Here is an 11,726-nt window from a genome sequence, read left to right on the forward strand (position 1 = left end):
GTCCATTCTCTTTTGCAGTGGCATTGTCCTACTCGTGAGCTACAGTCTTCAAACAGTTTGAAACTTGAAATTCCTTTATTAGCAGCCGTGACGCATACGGGGAATCGCAAATCCATATTCTCTGTGCAAGGCTCAGCACTGTGAAAACCTTACCTTTGACATTGCGCCAATCAAATATTCTCTGGCATTTTAGGAAAGGGATGAAAACTGTTATTTGAGCGTTTTTTTGGCGCTAGTCAGACAACAGTGTGAGAGAGAGTTGTGTTTTGTTGTCCTTTGTTGCTCTGTATTTGTCTTACCTCTTATTATGATTATGCATGTTTTTATTGTTCCCCCACTTAGATTTGTGGATAGGTGAGTTATATAAATAATTTTAAATAAATAAATAAGTGGACACGGTTTTCAACGTGGTGTATCTTTATCATCAGGATGCTACATCTTCTTCTATATCTTCAGTATTGGATTACCTTCTCCACTTATCCAACTCGGGTCTTAAAACCACTTCTGTCAGAGTTCATCTTAGTGCTATCAGTGTTTTTCATGGGCCAGTCAACAATAAATCTGACTTCTCATCCCCTTGTTTCCAGATTCATGAAAAAACTTTTCAATATCAAACCACCTCTCAAATTGCCTCCAGTGGTTTAGAATCTTAATGTTGTTCTCACTAGACTGATGAAGCCTCCATTTGAACCAATGTCTTCAGCTCATCTTAAATCTCACTTGAAAAGTGGTATTTCTAATCTCCATCACTTCCGCTCAAGTACACCCACCCTTAGTAGTTCTCCGCACCCATCCTAAATTCCTACTGAAAATAGTCACGGAATTTCATTTAGATCAATCAGTTGTGCTTCCAGTGTTCTTCCCCAAGCCTCATTCTCACCCTGGAGAAACTGCTCTTCATACTTTGGACTGCAAATGAGCTTTTGCTCATTACTTACAGTGGACTTGGCCACATAGAACATCTCCTCAACTGTTCATCTCCTTTGATCCTAACAGGTTGGGCCAGCCTGTAACCAAGAGACCTATTTCCACATGGTTGGCAGCCTGTATTGCCTTCTGCTATGCTCAGGCTGGGCTACAACTTTGGGTTTGAGATCTGAGCTATGGCAGCTTCAATTGCTTTCTTATGTTCCACTCCCATTGATGAGATCTGTAAAGCTGCTATTTGGTCCTCAGTTCACATATTCACATCGCACTACTGTCTGGAATCTTATTCCAGACAGGATGCTTCAGCCGAGCAGTATTACAAAATGTATTCTTTTAATGGTCAACACTCCCTCCATCCCATTTCAGTAAGCTTGGGAGTCCCACATGTGAGAATATGCTGCCTGCTTGGTCTTACTGTAACAGGTGTTATCCGGAGACAGCAGGCAGATATTCTTGCAGCCCTCCCACCTTCCCTGGTTGGCTTCTTAGCTTGCTTACAGAACTGAGGAACCGTGAGCCGATGATGGGTGAGAAGGCACTTTCGCATGCAGTTTCAAAGCTTCACAAAGCTTAAAGTGACACTACGCTTTTCACTGTCTGTACTGGGCTCTGTGGATGATGTCACCCACATGTGAGAATATCTACCTGCTGTCTCCGGATAACATCTGTTACAGTAAGTAACTGTGCTTTACTTACCTTTTACAATCCAATGTCTTGGATGTAAAACTATAGTTGGAAATATGTAAACACTCTTACTATATCTGCTAACGTGTACGCAAAAATACAAACCAGGTAAAGGAAGACAAAGTTGGAAAACCCGCTAGAATTTAAATCTATGTGCAATTGTTTTAAACAGATCATGTTGAGAAACCTTTGAAATACAAATTTATGTAGTCTAAGGAAACCATGTTTACAATCTAAATTTTCTGCACATAATTATGTAATATAACAGACAAAGGCAATTTTGTCATTTGAGCTTTATATTTTTATGCCAGTTTGCATTATAGGAAAAGAAGTAGACGAATAGTTGTGAAACAAAGGTCATCATACACAAAAAAGTGGGTAATTTTACATAAATTTCCCATTCAAAAAAGAAAGCTTGTTATGACATCCCAATTCTGCAGAAGAGATCTTTTAAATAGCGGTGAAAAAATTAATAAATTCAACCATATCTAAGAAATTAGAGCTGATACAGTCTATCCAATGAAACAACAAATTCACTTCTGAAGAAATACTCATAAGTATTCATACAACCTATAAATGCCAAGCCTCAGAGACCGATATTCAAGCAAACAATGCTGAATAGAGGAGTTCGGTCAAGATCTCAATCATTGGCCTATGGCATAGAAAAGAGCTATTTTTAATGTTTTTTGCTCTTTTATGTACTTTTATACTTTTTTTACATTAAAGATAACTTTTAAATATTTCTGGAAAAATTCAAAAAAACATCCAATGATGCAAAGAGAAGTGCATAACTTATTCATAAAAGTACTGTCGGCAAAAAGCCGTGTCTGACGTAAACAACGTGAAAAACGTGATCACCTTGTTTACGTCAGACACGGCTTTTTGCCAACAGTCCTTTTGATAGGGGTATTTAAATGGCTCAGCGTCTTTTGAAACTGACGCCATTTTTTGAGTAAAGGTTCATTAAGGAATTTGGACACAATTGTTCCGCACTGTGTATGCTTTTCCCCTGACGAAGCCATCGCAGGTGAAACGGCGGCCCCGTTGGGTTTGAATGCAGTGCCGTTCAACATTTAAGCTAAGTGCTTTTATGAATAAGTTATGCACTTCTCTTTGCATCATAGGATGTTTTTTTGAATTTTTCCAGAAATATTTAAAAGTTATCTTTAATGTAAAAAAAGTATAAAAGTACATAAAAGAGCAAAAAACATTAAAAATAGCTCTTTTCTATGCCTTAGAGGCTTGGCATTTATAGGTTGTATGAATATTTATGAGTATTTCTTCAGAAGTGAATTTGTTGTTTCATTTGCATTGACACTTCTATAGTAATTGTTTTTTGGTTTAACAGTCTATCCAATGCAATTTTCTGAATCAGTGCCCCAAATAACCCCAGGAATAGGTTTTTAAAACCCCCAAAGGTAGCTGTAGCTAGGGAGTTCTGTTTGTAGCCTGCTTGTTGTTGGAGTAAGCAAATTACTTACTCGTACATAAGAACATAAGAATTGCCACTGCTGGGTCAGACCAGTGGTCCATCCTGCCCAGCAGTCAGCTCACGCGGCGGCCCCAAGACCAGTGCTCCAAATGAGTCCAGTCTCACCAGTTTAGCATGAACTTGTCCAACTTTGTCTTGAAACCCAGGAGGGTGTCTTCCCCTATAACAGACTCCGGAAGAGCGTTCCAGTTTTCTACCTCTCTGGGTGAAGAAGAATTTCCTTACATGTGCGGAATCTATCCCCTTTCAGCTTTAGAGAGTGCCCTCTCTTTCTCCCTACCTTGGGGGAGGGTGAACAGTCTGTCTCTCTACTAATTCTATTCCAGTGGTCTCAAACTCAAACCCTTTGCAGGGCCACATTTTGGATTTGTAGGTACTTGGAGGACCTCAGAAAAAAATAGTTAATGTCTTATTAAAGAAATGACAATTTTGCATGAGTTAAGTCTTAATAATAATATTGTAATTTATAGTTAGAGACATGATCAAGAAACTATTTTATTCTACTTTGGTGATTATGATAAACATACTGAGGGCCTCAAAATAGTATCTGGCGGGCCGCATGTGATCCCCGGGCCACGAGTTTCAGACCACTATTCTATTCCCTTCAGTATTTTGAATGCTTCGATCACGACCCCTCGCAGTCTCCTCTTCTCAAGAGAGAAGAGGCCCAGTTTCTCTAATCTCTCGCTGTACGGTAACTCCTCCAGCCCCTTAACCAAAGGCAGCAGGGTGCATAGACTTTGCATACCCTCTTTCATCTCTTTTGGACATGAATTCTATAAGCTAAGCTAGAAATGTGATTGGCTAGATCAGGGGTGCCCACACTTTATGGGCTTGCGAGCTACTTTTATAATGACTAAGTCAAAATGATCTACCAACAATAAAATTAAAAAAAAAACACAAAGCACACTGAAAGGCAGAGAAAATGTTAATTATTCATATTCCGGGTTTTTTCAAAGAGGTCACGGCAGATGACTCTATGCAATGTCACCTCAGTAACAAAATACAAAAATAGACAAATACACCCCCTCCCTTTTTACTAAACCACAATAGTAGGTTTTAGCACAGGGAGTTACGCTGAATGCCTCGCGCTGCTCTCAATGCTCATAGGTTCCCTGCGCTAAAAAACGTTATTGCAGTTTAGTAAAAGGGAGCCATAGTGCAAAATATAGACAGCAGATATAAATTCTCAAAACCGACACATTTTGATCACTAAATTGAAAATAAAATCATTTTTCCTACCTTTGCTGTTTGGTGATTTCATGAGTCTCTGGTTGCACTTTCTTCTTTTGACTGTGCATCCAATCTTTCTTCCTTTCTTTCAGCCTCCTGTATGTTTCCTTTCCTCCAGACCTCATTCTCTCCCCCAACTTTTTCTTTCTGTCTCCCTGTTCCCCCTTCTTTCTGTCTCCCTGTCTGCCCCCTTTCTTTCTTTCTCCGTGCCCTCCCCCGCCATCGGGGAACAGCCCCCAAGCCACCGCCGTCCCAAGCTTTCCCTGCAGAAGCGTCACGCTGACCAGCATTCCGCTCCCTGACGTCAATTCTGACGTATGAGAGGAAGTTCCGGGCCAACAAGGCATTTCTCCTCATTCCATCCAGCCTGTGCCCCATCTCTCCTTGATCCAGCATTTCCCTTCTGTGTCTGTCAGAATTACCATCCACCTATTTTCCAGCATCACCCTTCTTTGTGTCCATCTCACCTATATCCCTATCTCACCACTTTTTCAGAATCTTCATTTGTCTCTGTCCTTGTCTTTACCCCATGTTCACCATTTGCCCTTTCAATGTCTTTATCTCCCCCCCCCCACACTTTTTCAGCATTACTTCTATGTCTCTATTTCACCTCCTCTTCATGTCCCCTCTGTATCTCTATCCTTATTCAGTAGGTCCTGCTTACCCTTTCTCTTCTTTGTGTCACTATCTCCATTTTCAGCTTTCCCCCCTTTTCCTTTGTTACTGCACCCTGTAGCCAGAATCTTTCCACCCTACCTCCACTCCGGCCCAGCCCAGTATGAAATATTTCCTTTTGTTTCCCTCCCCTCTCTCTCTCTCTTCTTTTCCCTCACCCACGAGTCCTGCATCTGGCCCTCTCCCTTCTACCTGCACCTGGCAACACCCCCCTGCTACGTGGCTCTCTTAAGCAACTCGTCAGCAGCGGTGATCAAGACAAGCTGCCAACATCGAGGCCTTCCCTCTACGAGTTCCGCCTTTGTGGAAAAAGGAAGTTGAAACAAGCGGGACTCGCAGAGGGTAGGCCCCGACGTCAGAAGCTTGTGTCGATCGCTGCTGCTGAGTTGCCGAAGAGAGCCGCGGAGCAGGGGGTGTGGCCGGAAGCAGGTAGAAGGGAGAGGGAGATAGGAAGACTGTAGAAGCTCCGGAGCATGACACCGACCCCGGCCAGGATGATTTCTTTTTCAGGCTGCCGCTGCCACACGCTCCCCTCCCCCCCCCCCCCCGAAATGACAAAAAAACAGCTTAAAGTGGATGCCCGGTTGACGTTGGGGAGAGGAAGGCTGATAGGCCCGGTAGATCGGGACATCAAAACGAGTCTATCACGGAGCCCGGGATGGGCTCTGCGATAGACTCACGTTGCCTTCCTGAGCTACCGGTCGATCGCGATCGACGTGTTGGGCACCCCTGGGCTAGATCCTGCATGACAGTGCCAGGTAGAAAGATACATGCATGGTGAATGTTATAAACAAGCTGGAGAGTGTTTCCATTTGGGCTCTATTGGATGATATCAACTACATGTAAAGACTATCTTCAAATACCTGCCCCAGGTAAGTAACTTTGCGTTTACTTTTGCGTTACACTTCTCCCTCTGTATTAGAGGTCTGCACGGGAACGGGGATCGTGGGGGTCCCGCGGGAGTCCCCTGGGACTCCCACGGGGACCCCTCTCTGGCCAACGGGACTCCCACGGGGACCCCCCTCTAGCCAACGGGACTCCCACGGGGATGGAAGGCTTTGGAATCAGGGTTTGTCCATAAAATATAATGGACACGTCAGCCTTAGTAAAAGAGGGGGTTTATAAGTTAATTACCTGAACAGAAAACAACAAAAGGGTTCCACCAAAGAGATTCCACAAGGAAAACAGCAGTGCAAACACAAAAACTGTGGAATTGATGATCCTGTCAGAAGAAATTGCTGCTTTTTATGGGGACAGGCGGGGGTGGAGGTAATTCCTTGTGGGGATGGAGAAGATCCTGGCAGGGACAGGCGGGATTTCTGTCCCCGCAAAACTCTCTACTCTGTATTCGCTGGGATAGGGGATTAACAGAACCGCAGATACAGAAAAACCGCAAATAACTTTTTCATGTGTTTGCTGTTTTCTATTAAAAACCATCGTGAATATGGTGAAACCACAAATAACATGGTGAGAGACCTGGCCTGTTCCTGAACGAGAGGCAAAATATGATGAAGAAAATGCTGGGAATCAGCAATTTTTTCTCTGTAAACGTTGGAATCAGCAATTTCTCTATGCAAGCTGATATAATTTGGGGGGAGGAGCCAGAAAGCTAAAACCGTGAATAATCGAAAACACTTGGAATCAGCAATTTCTCTATGCAAGCTGATGTAATTTGGGGGGAGGAGCCAGAAAGCTAAAACCGTGAATAATCGAAACAGCGAATACGGAGGGAGAAGTGTAGACATTCTTTGACTTTATCTGAAGATATGGATTGAAGGAAAGAAAGTCTTTTCAGTACTGCTGTTTTGTATTGTTTGTTTTTGTTATTTTTATTTTGGGAGGGGGTTTGTTACACAACAGTTTTTCTTTTGATACTCTAAGCTTGCAGCTCAATTGGAACAAAAGTTGTAATATGGAATTTAGACCTCATGAGCCTTCATTCACAGATACCAAGTCTGGTCATGGCACTGACAAGTTTTCTGTTGGGGGCTCTGCACCAGGTTATGCTCATGGGAACTCTGCTGCTCTTAAGTACTAATGGATTCCTATCCTCTCAGGCTAAGAGAACAGAATAGCCACATTTCATTTTTATATGATGTGTTTTTGCTGCAAGAATGCTTTACAAGCAGAACATGAGGTCCATTTACAATCCTCTATGCATGCTGTCTAATGGGCACTTTTAGTAAAGATGTATATATTTGTTGTTTTTCAGTATGCACAACAGTGGAATCAGTACTATCAGAACCAGGGCCAGTGGAGCCCCTACTATCCCAGCTACGATTATGGGAGTTATTCAGGCAGCTCACAAGGAGGCTCCAGTACCCAATGAAGCAGCGTGAATGGAGACAACATGGGACTGGGACATTGTAACAGATGGACAGTCTATTGGATTAAAATGACTGAGCGGCTGTTTATGATAACCATAGGGTGGGTAGAAGTAAGCGGAGGTTTGGGAAAAGAAAATCCTTTTACCCACTGTTGTAGTTGTCAGGTTATGTCCTTTTGATTTTTATCTTTCTACCCCTCACATCTCTCTCTTTCCAAGCTGGTATTCAACCTGCTACTATGTGACCCATCTCAGAGACCAGCCAAAACTTGTCAGTGATGATCAGTATTTTGGTAAAAACTGGCTGCCACTGACTGAACGTTGCCTGGGTATTCAGTGTATATACCTAAGCAAGTACTAGCACTGAATATTCAGACACAAAATGGCCACCAGAAGAATCTGGATAGCTTACCTGGTAAATTTAAGACAGCCTCTCTTACTTTTTCAAATAGCAGTGAATATCAGGGTCCTTAGGTGACAAAAATAATTGTGTATACTAAGGATGAGTGGGGGTTTGTGTTGGGGGTTTTTGTTTTTGTTTTACTACATATGTCTGTCCATCCTTCATATGGTTTTGAAAACAGATCATCTTCTGTTATGGAGGGGAGAGGTCAGTGGAGGCAAAACATTCCCAAAGATCATTAGTTATATGACAGCAAAACAGCATGTAGGGACAACTGTCATCCTTGGAACTCACCTGGCCTGTAAATTGAATTGTAGTCAGCATTAGCTTGAAGGGTTGGAAGAGTTCTACACAGTTATTATGTTGGGTCCACCATTATGTTACAGTAATTAACAATATGTAGCTGTGAACTAGGGTAAAGGTAGTGGAGGGTACACAAATGTTGCTTGTGAAAGTGGATCTTAAAATAATTTCTGTGTAATTTAGATTTTTAAGGTTGAATCCTTTTTCTTTTATCTTGTTGCATCAGCCAAAAGAAAGCAGTTGAGACTAGTTCATAGCAAAGTAGCATTGGTGTGCAGCATGTAGCAGAAAGCTGGAAATGTGTATACCTTGCTTTATTCCATTTTTTGTGTACTGCGTATGCATGTCCTTACCATCTCCCAGAGGAAACTACAACAATTTGTGACTGAAACATTTTATTTCACTGGAAAATGATGGCATCTAAAATATCAATAAGGTTCAACCTTCCTCATCTTCTCCCAATCCCTTTTTTTCTGTTTATAAGTTTGATTGTTTCCCAATCCCCAATCTAAAATAGCTACAAGCCAAATCTGACTTAATTGAGTTCCTCCTGCCTTCCTGTTTTCTCTCCAAGTTTTCTGTAAGTTCTACATGCAAATGTTCTGTCCTTTACTTCATTTAAGGAAATAAGATAGTGGAAAGACATGTTTTATGGTAATTATGATTTTTTTTAAAGAATTTTATGTAACTTTTTACTGTGGGTTTAGCCGCTGTTAATATTTCATCAGGATAAATGATTCCTTTGCTTAATACAGGGGAAAGATCATCTAAAGTGTGTAACTTTTATACAATGTCCAAGTTCTGTAAACTTCGCACATGCTTATTGTGTTAAGTTGTAACAGCTTTTGTATTTGAAAAAAGTGAATATTGAACTTTAAAAAAATCGCTTATGTATTATGAATTCTATTTTCTTTGACATCACAATTGGCTTGCTTGTTTTCTTAGTAGTTTTTGGTCTTATTTCTAAGTTTTCCTTTTTTGTGGAAATTGTGATCTAAAAAGTGGTGTGTGTGTGTTGTTGTTTTTTTAGTATCACATTTGGCTATATATAACACACACACACCAAAAAAAAAAAAATTAAGGTCAGCTGCCTTTACATTTGTTGCACTTTGGATTCTGCTTTTTCCCAAAGGTCTATTTAGCTTTTTGAATCCTGTCAAATGGGGAGCTGGCAAGAACGATATTTCTTAGAAAAGTTGTAATGTCATTCTCCTGTTTTGCACTCAATACTATAAGACAAATTGAAAAAGGAAAGGCAAAGAATTGCAATAAAACAAAATAGTTAAAAGACTAGCTAACCCACAATCAGTTATGCTGTTAAGCTTCTATGGTGCGCCATGACCAGGTAATTGAAACCAATGTTTTAGCTGTCATGTTGTGAAATATTTGTTTCACTTTTTCTGAATATGCACAAACTGATCAGCTGTAATGACCAAAATGAATAAAAATCTTCAATTACATTTATTCTCTGGCACCAAGCAGGGGCACACTCACACTTCCTAAAAAAAATAAATAAAAGGTAAACCACTGAGTAACAACTCTCAAGCAATTGCAGACTTAAACTAGAGTAGGCTGTAAGACTGCAAAGATTCCCAGCTGGTGATGAAGAAAACAAACACTTTTCATTGTGGCACCCTCAGCATCCCGGCTTGACTTTACTGCTTACAGAAGCCATGAACCACTCCTCCCCTTCACCACCGGCTTTCTTGGCACTGACATTGGGGGACTTCTTGAGGTCTGACTTGGCATTGAACCATCTAAAAACAAGAAGGCTCCTGTGGGCCTAGATTTGGCCTTGCAGTCTTTCCAGCCTGTCAACAAGCAGCTCTCGGCTTTGCTGCACTATTTGGCCATTGCCTCATCTGCTCCTTCCCCCCCTCCAGGGCCCTGTTTTGGCACTGCTGGTGATGGTGATTGACACTCCCTAACATTGGATGTCTGAGAAGGAACACAAATACCACAGGACATAGCTGCAAAACAAACTGAAGCTGCCAGAAGCTCTCCACTGGCCAGCACAGTACTAAAGTATGGAAGACATTTGGCCTACCTTCAAAAATAAAAACAAACCCCACAGCCATGAAAGGTACAACCTTTAGGCAAGTGAAGAATTTACCAACCTGTTTCTGTACTATGTCACCTCTCAGCTGTAACTTGCAGTCCTCCCTCCACCCCCCAGCTCAGAACTGACACCACAGGAAGAAATGCAATTGGTATTCCTTTCAGTGTTAGCTCCTACCGCTCTCCTACACCCAACTTTGATGATATGGAGCTCAGTTAAGGAAGAGTCAGGTCACCAGCAGCAGTCTCGGTAGCCATTTTTACTGCAAAGACTGGGCAAGAGTGAGTGAAAATGGCTCCTGCCCCAAAGCAGTGCTGGACCACAAGGAAATCACGGTATGCCTGGGGATTGTTACTCTCACTTGGGAGGGGGGGGAGGAAGGAGCGCTGGTTGAGATGGGGTGGGGGTACAGGCATTACTCTCACTTGGGAGGGAGGCGAAGAGGGAGCATTAGCTGACTTTCCAGTGGGGGTGTGGCCACATGGTGATCATGGCAGCAAAAGTCTGCCGGTTCAAGGGAAAGCTTGCAGAGGGGGAAGACTTCCATTTTTGGCTCATAAACTTCGGTTTTTGTTTAAGTATATACTACTATTATTATTATTTCTATAGCGGTATTATCCCAGGACAAGCAGGCAGCATATTCTTAACGCATGGGTGACGTCACCGAAGGAGCCCCGGTACGGACATTTTTCACTAGAAAGTTCTAGTTGGCCGCATCACACATGCGCGAGTGCCTTCCCGCCCGACGGAGGAGTGCGTGGTCCCCAGTTTCTTCGTTTCCGCGGAGCGAAGAAGACGCATGTGGTTTCAACGGCCGTTGAAAACATCCTTTTTGCCTTCCCACTCGCGCTTTTTTCTCGTTTTTTCTCTTTTTCCCACTTCGGGTTCTCTTTTTTATTCGATTCAAAAAAAAAAAAAAAAATCTCTCGATTTTCTCTATTTTTTGAAATCGGCCCCAGCGGGGCCTGTTGTCACCATACAGGCATCCGGTTTTGATTTTGCGGAGGCCGTGTTTTCCTTCATGCCCCCTCAACCGGGCTTTAAGAAGTGCCAGCAGTGTGCACGCCCGATCTCCCTCACTGACCCACACAATTGGTGCCTACAGTGTTTGGGTCCAGAGCATCGGGCCGACACCTGCACCCGCTGTGCTACTCTTAAGAAACGCACCTTAAAAAATCGGCAGATCCAGCAGAACATCCTTTTCGGTACCGGATCTGCTATGGAACCTGCCGCGACGTCGACGGTACCGCAAAAGACGGCACCGACCACTTTGACGCCCGATCCTTCCTCGGGGTCGCTGGCACCAGGTAAGCTGGCTAAGAAGCCTTCCACCTCCCTTGAGCGCCCGCCTGCCACAGTGGCGACGCCGGTCCTCCCGGCCTCACGCCGACCCCGCAAACGCTCCGCCCCAATCTCGGTGAGTGCCTCATCATCGGCCTCCTCATCGCCGGGGCGTGGAGCAGCACCTATGGAACCGAAAAAGAAAAAAGCGGTCCCGGTGCCACCCCTGGATGACCACATCGTGGCCATACTCCATGACAAATTGCAGGAACAGCTGCAGCAACAACTCCAGCACCTGTTACCGACCCTCTTGGCACCACTTCTTTCGGTACCAGACCGGCCC

At 43.1% G+C, this 11,726-nt stretch overlaps 1 protein-coding gene across 2 annotated transcripts in view; it reads left to right on the plus strand.

The window, feature by feature from the left end:
* The window catches only part of HNRNPUL1 (heterogeneous nuclear ribonucleoprotein U like 1), a 329,125-nt gene extending 320,161 nt beyond the window's left edge, over positions 1 to 8,964 (plus strand). For both annotated transcript variants that reach the window (XM_033955122.1, XM_033955123.1), the window contains exon 15: positions 7,224 to 8,964. In XM_033955122.1, the coding sequence (XP_033811013.1) occupies positions 7,224 to 7,340 (117 nt within the window). In that variant the 3' untranslated portion in view covers positions 7,341 to 8,964. The remainder of the gene's footprint in view (positions 1 to 7,223) is intronic.
* Positions 8,965 to 11,726: the final 2,762 nt, after the last annotated feature.

The sequence above is a fragment of the Geotrypetes seraphini genome, chromosome 8 (genome assembly GCF_902459505.1).
Source record: "Geotrypetes seraphini chromosome 8, aGeoSer1.1, whole genome shotgun sequence".
Classification (NCBI taxonomy): domain Eukaryota; kingdom Metazoa; phylum Chordata; class Amphibia; order Gymnophiona; family Dermophiidae; genus Geotrypetes; species Geotrypetes seraphini.